The 18,806-nt window shown below is 36.7% G+C and overlaps 1 protein-coding gene across 1 annotated transcript in view; it reads left to right on the forward strand.

Moving 5' to 3' along the window:
* LOC106068051 (UBX domain-containing protein 1-like) overlaps positions 1-5,156 on the forward strand; it is a 60,770-nt gene extending 55,614 nt beyond the window's left edge. The window contains exons 10-11 of the mRNA XM_056024539.1: positions 3,021-3,201; positions 4,846-5,156. Coding sequence (XP_055880514.1) covers positions 3,021-3,201; positions 4,846-4,889 — 225 coding nt within the window. The 3' untranslated portion in view covers positions 4,890-5,156. The remainder of the gene's footprint in view (positions 1-3,020; positions 3,202-4,845) is intronic.
* The last annotated feature ends 13,650 nt before the right edge of the window (positions 5,157-18,806 follow it).

Consider the following 18,806-nt stretch of genomic DNA (forward strand, 5'->3'; position numbering starts at 1 on the left):
GTATCTGATGATCAGGGTAGCACATCCTATATTGCATCAGATTGAGGTCTTCCAATCAGCTTGGTATGGTGGATTTTTTTAGGGAGAAGATTGATCTTACAACATACCAAGGAGTGATCTGTGTCACAGTTTGCACTGTGATAGGACCTGGTAAGCTTGACAAATTTAAAACACTTGTGTCTTATCATGATTACATCTAGTTGGTGCCAGTGTTAGGAGCGAGGATGCTGCCATGGTACTCTGTGCTGTGGTTTAGTCGAAGTAAGTATTAGTGACACAGAGGGAGTGTAAAGAGCAGGCCTTGAGGAGCCTTTGCCCATTTTTATTTACCGTTCCAACACCAAATCGTCCAATACAGCTGTCCCACACAGAGTTATTGGATCCAACACGTGCATTGAGATTGCTGTTCAGTATTTGGGATGTCTTTGGCCTCTGGTGTAGAATTCAAAGTAGGAGCATAGGCACTTATCAAAGTCACATGTCCAATAGATGTGTTGGTGTAGTGAAAGTAGTCTTTCTGAACCATTGCACTTCATCTCTACTGTGTTCAGCAGTGTGTTTTGCTTTCCCAAAAGAAGGTGTAGTCTTTCTCTTTGATTGAATCAGAGTCAGCTAAAAAAGTTTCCTGTCTAATTTCAGCCTGGACAATTCATTATTTCTAATGCCGATTTTCTGGCATCTCTTATGTCCGGTAGGTTTTCATTGAAGCCGGTTTGTAAATTTAAGAGTGGAGCTCCTCTTTTTTTTTTTTTCATGTCAACTGGTACATTGGCTTTGTGCCTGCTTTTCAGATTTTGTCCAGGCATGATGGGACAGCACGTTATTGACTGGGGGCTGCCCAGCTTAATGCAGCTGGCAGCTGTCCATTGGGGTCTTAGGATCCCTCCCACCAACAAAGTGGCCCCTGACGCTCTGCTCTATGTCAATTGAGCATTTGAGCTTATAACCGCTAACTGCCACTTCCCGTGTTTGGCCGACACCAAAGGCGAAGCTGGAGTGTCCTCTCTAGAGGTTATGGCTTTGAGTAAGCGAGATGAAAGCCGGGGCATTGTTTATGGTCAGAACGATGTTGCCCACACAGCATTTCCCACCTCCCCACACAGCTGTTGTGACCAAAGGCACGCATCTCAAATAGCGTCTCAATTAGCCTCTGACATCCAGTCCAACTTCTGGCCTTCAAGTGTGGCTCAGATACTGAGCCTGGCAGAACCATTACTAAGGGGCAAAGGTGAGCAACTGGCGCCTAAACCAGCAAGCTTCGGGCATGAGGGGCTCGCTAGCCTTAGTTGGCTACTCATCTAGAAGGAAAACTAAATCCAAACCTCCACTGCCTTGCGGCTATACCCAAACACAGGATAATGTGATTTTGGTATAAAAGCTACAAGAATAAACAGAAATTGTTTGTTTTCATTTATAAAGGCGACATTGAAAATTGTATGAAAACATCACAAACATTTTTAGTATCAGTTTTTTATACAACGTAGTTAGTGTAGTCACCATAGTGGAATGCAAGTTTTATTTTACCACATAATGGAAATTGCATTAAAGGGGTCACAGAACCACTGCAATATACTAAGGCTCTCTAAGACTTAAAAACAAGTTAGTAAAGTTTCCCTTTCAGATCTTGCGATCTATGGGGCAGATGATGTTAAGGTCATCTGTTTCTATGGCCAACGGTTATCAAGCAGGGTGTTATGTGGCCAACACAACCACCAACCGCCTTTACTTTCCCCAACTTAAGTCAGGTACCCATTAGAATTGGGTGGACTCAGGGGCGCCCTAAAAATCCCAGAGATTCACCGAGATTCGAACGTAGGACCCCAGGTTCGGAAGCCGAGCACTTAACCACTTAGCCACTGCGCCCCCTTCTAAGACTTATTCATCTTATTTTAAAATGGTTTGTGTGAATATGGTTTACATATTTCAAGAGTACTAAAAGTAGTTGCTGTTTTAATTTAGAATATTATTTAGGTGATGATAAAAAAAAATTTTTTACTAAGCTTATATCAATTCACTCTGGCTGTCTGTCTGGTAAAAATTTTTTTTATCTCGGATCAAGTTGAAATTTTGCACAAATATTTACCAACACAAGAATTCATTAAAAAAATTAACCAATTAACCAATTAGTTAATTGATATTGGTAATTAATTATTTTGTTTGGTACTGGGTATCTTGAACAAGAGAAATCTTACTTGACTGATATGGTGGTATAAGTTGAATTAGTCCCCTCTATTGCATGTAGAAAGAAAATTTGTAAATAACTATAAAGTACTATAAAACCTATTTATCGCACAGATTTATTATTGTTAGTCTTGATCTATTACAAATTTAATTACATGACTGATTCAAACTAATTGATAGAACTACAGTTAATAACAGCTTTTGTTTTAAGTATTTTTTTTTTATATTTTGTTTCATATTTTCAATACTGCTTTTGGTCTTTGAACTGTATGAATTGATTGAAAATATATATTTGTTATTTAATTTTTCCTTTTTACAATACCTCTATTCAAGTCAGAACTTCATAGAACCTAGAAGGTGGGTAGAGGGTGGAACCTGGACACAGATTTTTTAAAATGTCTCTAATGATTTTACTATAAATTTAACATTTGATTTACATTGCTTGTAAAAGAATTACTAGCTTGTTAGCCACACAGGGAAAACTCTAGTTTGACTGTTATAATTTTTCAAAGTAAAAAAAAAATGCCTAGAGAACTAGATCTAGATAAAAAATGGGTTTTGAAAGGACGATTGTTTTCAGGAATTTCCGAATAAGGCTTTATTGATTCAATAAATTAACTAATGCTCAGGAAAATTTTGTGCATCTTGTAAGTCTAGATTGTAATATTATAAAGTGTAGTAGATCTATACATTTGCTTAACTAGGATTCTTTCTTTGGGGGGGGGGGTAAAAAAAATTCCTTGTTATTTAATCTAACATTCATTAGTTATTAAGAGAAAAACAATTGCTCTAAAAGTTATATAATATATAATTTATATATAGGCCTATATATTTCTCAGATTCGACTGACAAACGGTGAAACCTTAACACAAACTTTTGGTGCTAAGGAATCACTTAATGCTGTAAGATTATACATAGAAATGAATAGAACTGATGGCTGCGATCCATTTTCTCTTATGACTTCATTTCCTAGAAAGATTTTTAGTATTAATGATATGGAGAAACCCTTGGATGCATTAGGTGAGTACTTTTTTCTTGTTTCCTCCTATATTTCGTGTCATCTAGAAACAATATCATGAATGGGTCATGGATAAAAATTATAAGTTTCAAAATTTAGCACTATTTTGTCACATAAATAGCCTAGTAGTTCATTCTTAGATGTTATTTTCATTTGTGAAGTCTCTAGAAAAAAAAAATATTTGATCCTTGTTGAATCTGGCCCTTGTTGTTTAGAGAGAGAGTAGTCCATGGCAAATGGACTGGTCTAGGACGTAGTGAAATTTTAAAGATAAGGAGACAGTGTGATGATCAATGAAGGCAGACTTAGGAAAAGAGGAGACAGACACAATGATAGAAAAGAAGTAGGGCACTTTTGAGCTCCAAAAGTGCTAAGGAAAGAGGAGCGCAGTTTAACGTCATGTCTCGGGACGACTACTAGATGTTCTCTTCTGAGTAATGCATTTCTAATATAAGCTTCCAGCCTTACCAGGTGGTCAGTTGTTGTCCGCCCTAACGGAATCCACACTGGTAGTTGGAGATCACTGATTTCAGATCAGAGAACAATGAAGACAAAAAAAAAAACGTTCTCACTTGATGAACTGAGGGACTCACTGGACAAATCACATGGCACATCGCCTGGAGAAGATGAAGTCTAATATTAGTTCCTCAAACATCTTTGTGAACTTTCATAGACAACCCTGGAGATAAAAATCTTTAACTGTGTATCGCAAACATACAGCTGGGGTAAGCCACAGTTATACTAATACCTAAACCGAAAAGAAATGGGTCTGACCAAGCTAACTATCGCCCAATAGCATTAACAAGCTGCATCTGCAAAACCATGGAAAGGATGATAAATAATAGGAGAAATAAAATAATATCTATCTACCAGTGCGGATTCCGGTAGGGGCGGACAACAACTGACCAGATGTAGTAGTCTAATAGTAGAGCCAATGCTATTTCCTGTATAGTTGACCATTGGTCAGTATCTCTGTGTGACATTTAAAAGCTTGTCATGGTTTTAAATATATTTCTGTACCCGAGACTGCCTGCTATAATTCCTGCTGTAGTGGTTGTTACTGCTGCAATAGCTTCTATAGTATAGTGTGTTTTAGTGTTTCATTTAGGTGTAGAGATCTAAACTAGAGTAATTGTCGGGTTGTTAGTATAAGTTTTAGTGTAGTAAGTTTAATTTAGTACCGGTAGTATAGTTTAGTAGGGTTTGGTTTATTGTACATATATTTTATTATTAATTTATTTTTATGTACATAAAGTATCATTTTTTTGTATTTTTCCTCAATTAAGTTTGTTTCTTGCTTTCTATTAGTTATCTAGGTTAGTTAGTTTAGTTGTGTGTCAGGATGCTTAGGCGACTCTAGCCCCTTGGTTACATTCTGAGGTGCGCAGATAGACCCACCTAGTAACGTTACTATCTGGCTACTATAACTTCTTGTTAGCCGAGGCCTAGACCTGACCTTGAGAGGGCCCGCACGCTAATAACAATACAGTAGGAACGTTAAATGTTATACAGGTTACTGTTTAAGTGTTAAAATTAGTTTATAATTTATGTATTATTTTTAAAATGTTGTCGTTAAGAATCTGTTGTGTATCTTTTTCTCTCTCTCTCTCTCTCTTAATTAATTAACAGGGTTTTTTTTTTTACAGGTTTAGTTCCCTCAGCAGTAATAATAGTCACAAAACGCCAGTGAGATTACGCACTAACAGCCTGCGACAGCTTTGATTTCCTGATTTGCTTACAACCTCTGTTTACTAAGATATTATTATTAATCAAATCACTTTTGCTCTTTTGGAAATCTAGATCTCTTAGTTAAAAAAAAAAGTTTGCTTTAAGAGTTTTTGAGTTCTTGAAAATTGACTATTAGTTACGCCTCTTAATTGGTAGTTAGTTTTTTGGATTATGCATACATAATTTGTAATCTACAAAAATTGACTTATTAAATTGTTCTTTTGTATTTTATGTGGTCTTGTCTTTTGAAAATTAGAAAAAAAAATAGTTGTTTTTTTTTTCTATTTTTTTTTTAGTAATCCTCTATTCAGCTTGCAAATTCATCGTGTAAAAAAAAAATTTAACCTGGACACAGATCTCGAAAACGATTTTTCTAGTAATTTGACAGCTTGGGGAAAGAATTACTAGCTAGTTGGACACACTGGTAAAACTCAAGTTTGACCGTTATAATTTAATTTTTTTTTTATTGGCTTTAGGTCTAGATAATCTTTTACGGGCACGACATGGCCTAAATTGTGCCGATGTGCCAAAAAAACTCAACTCTTGAACAGACGTTAGCGGGTATTCATTAAACATCAACCTCGATGTTGTTTTTTTACAAAGCCATATAGAAAATAAAGTGCATTTGCGCATTTTCTCGAGCATACTGCACCGCCGGAAAAAATAATGTTGAGACTAAGAAGGATTTTACGCCTTACCTCGCGCGATTTACCCGTGTTGCTTGCATTTTTTTGTTCTTTTTAAACATATATTTACAAAATTCATTTATTTAAGCATCAATTTCGCTCATCCTATGCATCAAATTCTCTCATAAGTAGCGATAGATGCTTCTGTTTTAAAGTTTCTATGGTATAATTCCATTGTGGGTTGGTTTTTCTCGGATATTCACGCAAAATATATGAAACAAAGCCATTTCCTGTTTGTTTCCATTGAGATAATGTTTCAAAAATCCTAGATCGAAATAATTCATGTTACATTTAAATGATTGATTACCTAGATCTTTCTAGATTATGTATCTAAAAATTGCAAAATAATAATTATGAGAACAGTGGCGTAACTAAGGGGGGGGGGGGGAGAAATTTAAAATCCCCCCGGGCCCCCACCTAGGGGGGGGCCCCCAAATGGGTGTCCGAAATTTATTTGTAAATACATAAATTAATATATTTGATTGACAAATAGTGTCAACGGGTGTCTTTTTTTTCAAAATTTATGGATTAAAAATTTATCACAAAGACTAAACCTAGATCTAGGTCTATCAGTACGTTGACTTTGTTGACATTTTAAAAATATTTTTTCCCACAGAGATCAAAGTTTTTTTTAAAAGTTAGTTTTACATTTTAAACTTTGTTGCCACGAATAAAACCGCATGATATACAGCGAATTCCAGGTATCTTGTTACCTTTACTAATAATAGATCTAAATGGCGAGTATTTTATGGCTACACTAATTAACCTTGAAGCAAAATTTACAGAATCGAGTATAACAGATCCAAAAGTTATTCTTAATAATGCAAGAATAGTCCATTATTCGGGTTTGGCGTCTATAATTTCAGAATTAAACTTCACACTCGAGTTATTACCCCTCTATTCATCTTTCCTCAATCCAATGGAAACTCTATTTTTATTTCCATCTAATCCTTTTGCTTTAAGAACAAAACATAAACAACAAACAATAACATAATATCATATAATATTAGCACATCCGTCCTTTTGAAGTTATTATCACACCCTTCCTTTTAAAGTTCTTAAGAGTGATATCTACCATTTGCGGGGCCCTATGCAAAACGGATCGCGCGGGGCCTAGTCTGGGTAGGGATTAGCATAATGGCAATATTATTTTTTTTGAATTAGAAAATAGGCCTACTTTCGTCTTTGCAATACATTTTTATCAAATGAAAGCTCGCAATGCCACTTTTATTTATTGGCACCCCAAAATGTCAATTTCGTCTATTCTTCAGGAGATTTGAATAAATTCAAAAAAAGTTCAGGACTTTATCGTATATTTTGCCTTTTCATGAGATTTCCTGGAGGCCCTGGAAAATCAGGAGGTCACGAAAACCCTGTTATTTTATATACGTTATAATGGTTTAATTTAATAATGTACACTTAGAATTAGCGCGTGTCCTATGAAAGCGCGGGGCCCACTGCGACCGCATAGGCTGCAGTGGCCTAATGCCGGCCATGTCTACTAGGAACTTTAACAATTCGTCCACTTCTGGTTGTCTTGACTGGCACAAGTTCTCTAGACGTTGGTCTATAACTGTATGTTTCGTTTGTTCCAACAGTTTGCAGTTCATTGTCTCCATCGGTATCATAGTACCCAGAGATGTCTTCATCGAAACTCTTATTCAAAAAGCGTTGATTTCTTCTGTATGTTTTTCCGTTTGTCTTTATGATGTAAGATCTGGGTGCTGAATGTTTTTTATGACAACTGCTTTCTGCCATGTTTGACCTAGACGAACTCTCCGACAGAATAATCTTTAGGTAGTCTTGCTTTTGCATTGTATTTCACTTTGCTTTTCATCTGTCGTTCGTTGAGTAATGTCTCTGCATTTTCAGCTACCGATGGTTTCAATAGTTTGGGATCAGTTCGAATGATTCCCTGAGTCTTCTACTCGTCACCAGTTGTGATGGTGAATACGGCAGTCCACTTATCGGAGTATTTCTATACTCGAGCATAACGAGATATGGATCTTTCCCACTTTTGTATGCTCTGAATCCTTTTGCTTGCGCACAAAACATAAACAACCAACAATGACGTAGTACCATATAATATTAGGACAGAATCTTCTTCATGCAGTGGAAAATTAAGAATTTTTTGCCTATCTTGAATTCTGGTCAAAGCTCTTGCTCCCAATTAATATAGTTCGGAAGAAACTACAAAAGTCTGGACTGCATATATGGAAAGCTGCTAAAGAAATTAGTACCCTTTCATGCTTTCTGCAAAATGATGAGAAACTGACAAAAACCCAATCCATCAAAAAAGCAAAAGCAAAAAAAGTGAATACTATGGATTCCCTGTAATCCCTGTGGGAAGCGTGGTCGAGAGGCTAAGTGCGCTTGAACTTGGCTTGTCTTGGCTACCTAGAAGGGGACTCGAGGTTCGACACCCGACTCGGCCAGAGTTGCGTTTACTGAGCGCCTAAAGGCAGAACGGAAAACCAACTCCTAGATTGGACCAAAGCGCTCTGAGCATGCTATAAGCATGAAAGTAACGCTATATAAAAGCTATAATAATAATAATCAAAACAACCAGAAGAAAGAAAAGACTTGATGGGAAGTTGAGTTCTAATGTAGGACTGTCAATAGAACTGCAATTCAAACGTGTTGCGACAGAAGTGCTGGACAGATTTCATATGGAGATGAGATTTCAAAGGCTGGAAAGAAAATGGATACCATTGGGTTTCTTCTTGAACCAAGACACCTGTTAGGTGAAGACCCGCTTATGACAAACTGTGCTACTTTTCCTGTTTGTATGATGAAATAAATGGAAAATCGCTTTTTCAATGATGTCATTGATGCACGAGCACTTTTCATCAACAAACCAGTAATACAATCACCAATAGACATATTGAGGAAACAGGCTTCATATGGGAATTACGTGTGCTCAAACTTTGCAACCTCCTCCGAATACTGCTAACTCAGGCCACTTCCATTACGTCATGTGAGAGATCATTCTCAAAGATCAAGTTCATCAAAAGCTATCTCAGGAGCACAATGACACAAGAAAGGCTTATCATGGCTTTAATGTCAGTGAAGTCACAAATACTAGAAAGTATCGATGTAGTTGATGTTATAGATGTCTTTGCTGCACAGAATGCACGACGTGAAGCGATATCAATTGAGATTTGTCACTTGTGCATTATTTAACTAATAAACAAAGCTTTTATTCATTAAAAGAGTCTTGATTACTTTTTGTTAAGTTTACTGATATACTGAACTAATTTGATTTGGGGCTTATATATTTTTGCGTACATTATTCCATGTCGTATGTCGAATGTCAAAATGCAAGGGGCCCCCAAAGAGGTCAATCCCCCCGGGCCCCCAAATCCCTAGTTACGCCCCTGTATGAGAAGAGATTACTCTTATTTTTCATGTTCAATTACTAGATTTAGATTTAAAAATTAAATTATATGTTACATATGTTAGGGTTGAAAAAAAAAAAAACGTCACTTCTTTTAACTACTTTATAAAACAACGCCTTGATCCAACTTTCTAAAAAAGTTTTACATTTTTTGTAGTGTTAAAAATCTCCATGCCCAGTCTAGATATACCGTAGTTTAATATACAAGTTTATGATTTTATCCTTAGGCTATGGTCTACTGGTGACGTTATAAAAAATAGCGACTATAACAATTTCTAACTGCATTTTCATGACACAAAAGCAAAGCAGAAAAAAAACGGAACAATCATGAGAATGCGGGAAAAATCAAATTATATAATATAGATATGAAAGGATATAGGGGATGGGAGGTAAAGATGACTCCCCCCGCTTACAACAGAGTCACCAAAAAAACTAGCTGTGGCATTTATACTTTCCCGCCTTGACTACTGCTACGCGTGCTAGCAAGTATACCCGATGACAAAATAGCCAAGCTGCAGCGTATTCAGAACAACGCCGCACGAATAGTCCTAAGAAAAACAAGACGAGATTATGCTACTACGCTCTTGCGCACGCTCCTACAAAGATTATCCTTTTTTTTTTAAAAGAGAACTAAATATATTTTGAATATAATTAGGCTACTATTATTAGTTAATTAACATTTAAAAACCAAGACCTATTGTTATAGCGATTAAGACGATTGGCTTCGTTTAAACTTCTTAGTAACGCGCACAATGCCCATAGCCCTTCTCACACTCCCATTTAAAGGAGAGGATTTCTCGCAGGTAGATGTAAACTTGGTCGTAAAAATTATGTAATGAATCTTAAGGCTACACACTGGGGTAAAGGGTATGTAAATTAGATCAGCATAGTACAAAGGCGCTAAAATGGAAGTCTGGGGATTTTAATTTTATAGGCCTTGCAGCGCCTTCAAAAACTTTGGTAGACGCATTTCAGTTAAAACCATCATAATATTAATAACAGTAATAAAGTAAATGCAGATAGTTAAATTTCATTGGGCAGTGTTTACATTTGGAAAACGAGTGGGTTTTTTTTTTTTGTTGTTGTTTTAATAATAAATGTGTGTGAAACCTTTTTCTTTTTTTAAATTCGAACTTTTTTTTAGCGGCTCCCGAAAGGGGAAAAGACGCTATTAGTTTTGTGTGAAATGTCTGTCTGTCCGTCCCGTTTAGATATCGTAAACTAGAAAAGATAGTGAAAATCCAACATCACAATATTATAGACCATTCAAAGTTCTGATGCAACGGCTACTTTTTTCTTTTCTGAAAGCGAAAAATCTTTTTTTTTTTTTAAATCACTTATGCTAGCAGTTTTTTCATAAAAATACACCACTTTTACAACTATTAACTATTAAACACTCAAACACTTGAGGCTCTTTATTAGGGGAGAACACCATTTTGCACATTTTTAACACATTTATGCTAATGGTTGAAGATTTTTTTGTCAAAAATTTTTGTTTTTATATTTGTATTGTTAAGTTATGTAAGTTCTGTTATACTAAGCACTATATTTACACACGAACAAATGTTTACTATTTTTTTAAAGAGAAAAAAATTTATTTAGTATGCATTATGAGTTGAAGATAGTTTAAAACGAATAGTAATCTTGTAAACAGCATTTTATTTTTTAGCGGCCCCCGGATAACATAACCACAGTGTTAGTTTTGTGCGAAATGTCTGTCCGTACGTCCCGTTTAGATCTCGTAAACTAGAAAAGATATTGAAAATCCGACATCACAATATTTTAGACCATTCAAAGTTCTGATGCAACGGCTACTTTTTTTTTTCTGAAAGCGAAAAATCTAATTTTTAAAATCAGTTATGCAAGCAGTTTTTTAAAGAGAAAAAGCTAATTAGTATGCATTATAAGTTAGACCTAAATTAAAACGAATAGTAATCTTGTAAACTTAATTTTCGTGCACTTTTTTTTTTTTATATTGCAATTTTTTTATCTTGAGCATTCGAATAAGAGATTGATTAAGTAGCTAACACTTGAGGATTAATTCTGTGGATTATTTGTGTTTCTGTGGTTTATTTTGTGATTCTGTGGATTTTTGTGTGTTACTGTTTAGAGTGGACGGCGCGAGGGTTGTGTAGTAAAGTATTGTGTAGTTTGTAGTGTAGTTATCGTCTCTTTTCTGTCTCTGTACTTGTGATAAACCCTTGTAAAAATGTCAGTTAAGACATTTTTTATTGAAAAAAAGGACCTGGATGGTGGACTTGTCCACTCCCCAGGTACCTTGCTTCTAAAGCTGTCAGGCCAAGGGGCTGTTAAGGCCACTATGGCGAGCCTAATAGAGTGCCTGAAACTAACACCGGACGAAGTGAGTTCTCTCTATCGCTTCGAGAACCCCTTTGTCTGGTTCCTGGTCCCAACATCCGCCCGAGTGAGAACCCGTATACTAGGGAAATCATTCGGGAATGATAAGGACTTCAAGGTAGATGTCTGTACCTTAGAAGACGAAAAAATCAGGGTTACCCTTCACTGGGTAGCACCAACCATAAACAAATCAAAGATAGGAGAAATCTTTGGAGCCTTTGCAGAAGAAGGCTCCAAGATAGAGCCAATCAAGCTAGGCAACTCAGATAAGTGGGCGGCTTGGATCAAACTCCGCAAACAGACTGAACTCCCCCATTATATTCAGTTACGATATGAGGACGATCCGAGGACCTACAAGGTCCTCGTGACCATCCCGGGACGTAGACAACAGTGCTGGCATTGCGGACAGGACCAGCACTGGTCAAACCAGTGTCCAAATAGGGCGAACCCCAGACGGGACCAAAACCCCACAGAAGGTGCAAAGGAGGTAGGAGGGAAAATCTCCTATGCCATGGCCCTTAAAGGGGAGGGAGAGAAAAAGCAATCCGAGATTGATCAACAGCTAAAAAAAGATGACTTCACAATGGTTGAAAGCAGCAAAGGAGGGGGAAAAAAACAAATAGAAGCTATGGGAGCTACTCCAAGTGGTCTCCCCCCACCTAACAGCCCTGAAAACAAATCTAAGCAAAGTAAAAAAATTAAAACATCCGGAGGGGCAAGTTCAGCACCCACCACCCCAACCAAAATAACAAGAAAGAGGGCCCTCTCTCTCTCTTCCTCATCAGAGGATCTAAACGAGGATCCCCGGGTAGAGGAGGAGAAAAGAGAGGAAGAACAGTTCAAGCTCGAGCTGAACTTTCCAGACTCCCCGTCAGTGCTAGTCATAGATGAGGGCGAGGACCCTAACACACATTCAAACACATAAACAACATAGCAACTCTTAAAGATAAAACGCATACACATACAATAGAATAACAAACACGCAAACCAATCTCACACACTCATGGCAGACATCAAAATTTTGACACTCAACATCAGAGGGCTTAACAATAAACACACATACATAGCACACCTCACAAGGAAATACAAGCCAGACTTTATCTTTCTGCAAGAGACCAACACACAGTTAGAGTACAAGGCCAAAAAAGCAGTCTCTCTTATGGGCCTCCGGGAGGGTTATTTTAGTTTAGGTAGAAAGCCACGAGGGACAGCCATTTTACAAACATCCAATAGGTTTTCAATCACACACTCATATCAAGACAATAGCGGAAGGATAGTAATAATTAGGACAAGCTCACAAAAACACACATACACGTTAGTCAACATTTATGCACCCGCTCAAAAAAAAGAGAAACACGAGTTTTTTGGAATGCTAAGTGACATTCTACACACTCAGTACGCAGGAGAAAATTTGATAGTAGGGGGTGATTTAAATTACATTGATTCCCAATTAGACAAGCAAAACACAAACACAGAGGGTCCTGCTCCTCGTGTAACAATTAAAACGCATGACTATTTGGGGGGAGTCATCAAGGCTTTCCGGTTAGTAGATGCCTATAGAGAAGTAGAGGTCACGGGCCGGGTCACCACGTTCAGGGACAAGGCACACCAAATAGAAACACGGATAGATAGAGTGTATGTGCCAAGGGCGTGCGAAACAAAAAGTGTAACACATCTCATAGAGACGTTACAATATACAGACCACAAAGGAGTCTTAGTGGAACTGCTGAACCCAAAACTAAAAAAGAAAAAACAAAAAACACCGATCTGGAAATTTAACAACGACCTCCTAAAAGACCCGCTCTATTTAAAAACAATCGCAAACCTCCTCAAAAATATAATACATGACTCAAACACACCCCATTTCAAAGTGACACAAATATGGACGCTAATTAAAAGCTCCATTAAGCAGCAAAGCCAAATACTGGCCACACTAGTTAACTCAAAAAGGAAAAAAGAAGAGGAAAGACTTAAAAGTTTACTAACACACGAAGAAGACGAAGCTGCCAAAACACATATACTAACACAACTAGAAGAACTATTTAACTATCAATACAAAGGAGCGGAATTGAGGTGCAAAAGTAAAAAAATAACCGAAGGGCCTAACAAACTTTTTTTATCAGCAGAACAAAACATTCAAATTGACAGAACTATTGACAACATTGTTGATAGTAAAGGAGAAATTATACACGACCTGGACAAAATAACAGACACATTTACGAAACACTTTACTAATTTGTATGACAAGGAACAGACGGACGACAACGCACAAAAATTATTTTTACAGAACTGCAAAGAAATACCAATTACAGAACAGATAGAGACAGACGCTCCCTTTACGCTAGACGAACTGAGGGCTGCTTTAGATACAACACAAAACAACAAATCCCCTGGCCCAGACGGTCTGACGTTTGAATTTTACAAAGCCTTTTTTCCCCAAATAGGACCCCTACTATTAAATCTATACAGCGACATGTTAGTGACAGAACAGTTACCTAGAGATTTCAACTTAGCATACATAACACTTCTACCAAAAAAACAAGAAAACAACACCTCACCTAGCGACTTTCGACCGATCTCACTTCTAAACACCGACTACAAACTCCTGACGAAAATGATTTTTTTAAGACTAAAACCCCTCATACCACACTTAATAGGACAGGACCAATACTGTAGCAACCCAGACAAAAACATCGACGAACTTAACCATTTTTTAAGAGACATTATATATTTCTGTAAAGACAAAGACTTGAAAGCAGCCCTCTTTTCTATTGACCAGGAAAAAGCCTTTGACAGAATAGACCATGATTACCTTTTCAAAATACTAGACAAGACGAAGATAGATGGAAGAATGAAGAAATACATAAAGCTAGTTTACACTGATGCCACAAGCAAACTCATAATAAACCAAACCCTTAGTGGCAGTATCCCTATTAGAAGATCTGTTAGACAAGGGTGTCCCCTTTCTCCCTTTTTATACACCCTTTGTCTAGAACCCCTTTTAGAAACCATCAGGCTAGATAGTGGAATCACGGGGATAAAAATCCCAGGCCCCACGCCCGTAGTTAAAGTTAAAGCATACGCTGATGACACCACCCTTTTTCCCTCCTCCGAAAAAGACATAGCCGCAATCATAGATAAGTTTATTCAATTTGGGAGGGCAAGCGGGTCAAAAATCAACATAAATAAATCTTGTATTATGGGATTGGGCAGGTGGGAAATCCCCTTAAACATCCCCTTTAACCTTAAAATAGAGAAGGCAATTAAAATATGCGGCATCACGTGGACAAGCAACCCAACATATTACCACACACAGCAGTGGGAAAATATTTTAAACAAAACCAAAAACACACTTAAAAGATTTCATTATACAGCAACTACTATATTTGGTAGAGCAATACTAGTAAACAACCTGGTCATCCCGAAGATAGTTTATTTAGCAAACATCACAGAACCTCCACCAACTTTTATACCAAGCATAAACACAATTATTAGGAATTTTATATTTAAAAGCACTATCAGGAACATTAAACACACAACACTTATACAAAACAAAGAGGATGGGGGGATAAACTTACAGGACATCAGAACCAAAATACAAGCACTAAGATTAAAATACATAGGACAAGTAGCCAAGAACCCAAACAATTTTCCATTAACAATATACTACTACGGCTTAAGGTTAAATAAAATAATTCCAATAAAAAATGACACCCCACACCACTTTGGTACAAACACACATCCATTTTACAGATCCATATCAAGAATACTCCCCGGCAATGAACATCTAATACACAGTCAATTAAAAGACACATATACAACACTTAAGAAACAGTTACAAGAAAGATTATTCAATAGGATCAAATGGAGTAGAGAGTTAGGTGTAATAGATTTCAGAGACACTTTTATAAATCTACACAGCAAACACATTACACCCAAAGCCAGAGAAATAACATACAGACTAATCTTCGGGATGACCCCTGTAGGAAGTAAGAAAAGAAATGTACACACATGTGTTTTATGTCACACAGATAATGGTAACAATGAAAGCCATATGTTTTTAAAATGTAAAATATTTGATAATGTTAGATGCACTATGAAAGTCCTACTAGAGGCAAACTGTAACACCAATGTTAACCTTAACCTAGCTATTGTTTTAAATAAATTGCCTAAAATCAAAAGTAAGATGATTCATAAATTTAATCTAATAATAGTGAGTGAATACAGAAGTCTTGTGTGGCACAGTAGAATTAAAGTTGTTAATAACAATGTATCTTTAAATCCTTATAATCTAGAGTTAATATTTAGAAAAATAATTGAACATAGAATTGATAATTATACTGGTTAGATAGAAATTGTAATTATTGTATAATTTATTGCCCTTGACTAAATTGTCAGACCTCAGAGATAAAAATCTAAATACTGTAAACTGTAATCAATCTGTAAAGTTACTCTATTTGTATTATGTCAGTTAGTTTAAGTGGTTATGCGAGTGTGTGAGAGTGTGTATGTACCTGGGTTAAAGAGAGTTTGGGCTAAGAGATGCGGGATAGGAATCAAATTGAACTTTATTTATCTATGGAAAACTACAAAGAAACTGTCTTTTAAAGGGAAGTCAACACTTTTGAAGAATTATTTCTCCCTCGCGGTTACGTCCTCTTTGATCACATGATCGGAGAGCATGTCACAAGTCAACAACAAGTGTGTCTGTACTACACTCACAGAACACGGCAAGCCCGTGGAAACGTTACAAGAACTCTATGACAATGTCTATATCTTAGCGGCAGCCTCATCCTAGATATACTAGGAAACAAAGGAACAAGAAAACAAGACGCAACTGAATGGAGCCTGCGAAGAGACTAGAAACAAAAATAACCAAAACCAATAATCCTAAAGAATATAGACAAGGACAGACAATTGAAAGTCAAGAATCTTTTATGAATAATGTAATAGTTTAAGACAAATTAACTATTTTTTATTTATTTATCATTTTTTTTTTTTTTTTTTTTTTTTTAAACCCCTCGTAATGAGAGAAAAAAGAATCCTTAATCGACACCCCTATCCTGAAATAATTTACACATGACCCTAACAGAACCCTGAACAATTGTGATACAGCAGCACCTTTGCTTGGTTAACTATCCCAGAACGATTCTAACAGACCCAAGGGCCACCTTGATGATGCTAGAGTAGCCCTCTTACATCTCAAGGAGACCTTTAAAAATTGTCGTGAGAGGGATTAACCTGTTCCCTGATCAGTCTTTTTAAATATACAAGGCAGCTGTATAAAACCTATATTAGCTTGCCTTGCCTAATTACTTGCTACTACCTGGGAACATAGCATTGCTACAAAGTCAATTTCAGGAAAGATTGTTAATGTTGCTGTGCAGCTTTGTTAATAAACTCATTTATGTAGAAGATTGTTACTGTTAAAGCAAAAATACTGAGGCCACTTATCAAGGAAGTCCTTTCTCTCTGTATTACTTTATAGAAAAGATATTGTTCTGTTGTGTAAAATTAAATATTATTATATGTCTAAAATACTATTTGACGAGACAGAATGGAGGCTTAGGATGAAATCAGTCACTTTTTCCTCTTCGTACTACCACCAAGAGCAATACATTATGTCCCCTTTAACCATAAAGTGACAATGACAATGCCAAGTGCTTAAAAGGAAACATAAACTAATTGGATACAATCACACTACAGATTTCCCTTTGTTTCGTTTAATTTTTTTTGGAAAATGTCTACAAGATAAGATAACTTAAATTCAGTTTGACTACAATTGAAGGCGTTGTCAACTAGTGAATTGTAATTTCTTGACCACTCATGTTTTATTTTTATTTTTTTGAAAATGACTACAAATTAGTAGATATTAAATGAAGTGTAATTTCTTGAAAAAAAAAAAAAAAAAAAAAAAAAAAAAAAAAAAAGAATAAGAGATTGAGCCTTTTCAAAATAATTACATCAATTATAAGGCTTCAGTTAGGCCAGGAGAGGCGCGGTAGCTGAGCGGTAAAGCGCTTGGCTTCCGAACCGGGGGCCCCGGGTTCGAATCCTGGTGAAGACTGGGATTTTCAACTTAGGAATCCTTAGGCGCCTCTGAGTCCACCCAGCTCAAATGGGCACCTGATATTAGTTGGGGAAAAGTAAAGGCGGTTGGTCGTTGTGCTGGCTACATGACACCCTCGTGTGATGTTGCTTGTTCAGGCTGTCTTGAGGTCAACTATGGATGACTGTTAAATTTCAACCAATTACTCTGCAAGCGTTTGGGTGTTATTGTTCGGGTGTATTCCATGTAGTTGATCAACAATCCAGACAAAACAAACACATCGGTTTTAACTAGTAAAGAGATGTAGTCAACGCTGAAGAACAATGTAACATGTATTTATTCTAAGAAAAGGCCACAGTAAACGTCTCTGTCACTAAACACGTCGTTACCCTGGAGGATTATATCGCTATATCGCTAACTCATTTTCCGGTCTCTAACCCAACATATCCTAAACGTCACTAGTCCCGTTCAATATGCGTCTTCTATGGTGCGTCGCCAAATAACTAAACTATAAATAAGGTGTCTAACACTCGTTAACCGTAGGCCACTAAAACAGATGAACTTTACATCATCTGCCCTTAAGACCACAAGGTCTGAAAGGGGGAACTAGTTAGGCCAGGTTCAAATCTAACTTTACATTCACTTTCACCTATCCTATAATCTGCTGGACCGCTGAGCAGTACACAAGATCTGTCAACCTTCTTTCTCCATTCTTATCTATCATTTTGTCTTTGATATAATTTCATTCGGATGAACTTTCTGAAAATATTGAAGCCTGCCTGGGTGGACCACTTCGGGGGCTGATTATGAGTTTGTGTTTCCACACAAACTGTCTTTGTAACCTTGTTTTGTTGTTTTTTCAATCTGAAGAAAAAGACGCAAAAGGATTCGGAGAATCATACTGTTATGACTCTGCCATACGCACCACCATCCAGGCTAGTGCAGAGATGCGCACTTCTGGTAACCAGACTAGAAAAGGATGTTTACATTAGGAGACAAACGATTTCCGCCCAAGTTGAGAGCCAATATGGAGATACTGTACTCAAGGCAGATGCCCTTTGTGTTTGTTATGTCTCGTTGAGTTGCCTCACTTAAGTTATTACAATACCTTCGCGAAAATTGTAATAAATATATTTGGTTTATGATAGAGAATGCGGGGTTAAATTGGAACATCAACATTCTGCTTTAAGCAGAATAGGAATCTATAAGAGACCAATATTCAAAAAAATGATATAGAAATTTTTAACTCATCTGTTTTTTCCATAGACTATATATTACATGGACTGCCAACTCTACGCACTAAGCCTATATTTTTAAATAAACGGAGACGTCCTTTGTTGCATGGTAAATTGACTTCCGGTAGATTTTTTTTACTATATAAAAAAAACA

Source organism: Biomphalaria glabrata, chromosome 3 (assembly GCF_947242115.1).
Source record: "Biomphalaria glabrata chromosome 3, xgBioGlab47.1, whole genome shotgun sequence".
In the NCBI taxonomy this organism is placed as follows: domain Eukaryota; kingdom Metazoa; phylum Mollusca; class Gastropoda; family Planorbidae; genus Biomphalaria; species Biomphalaria glabrata.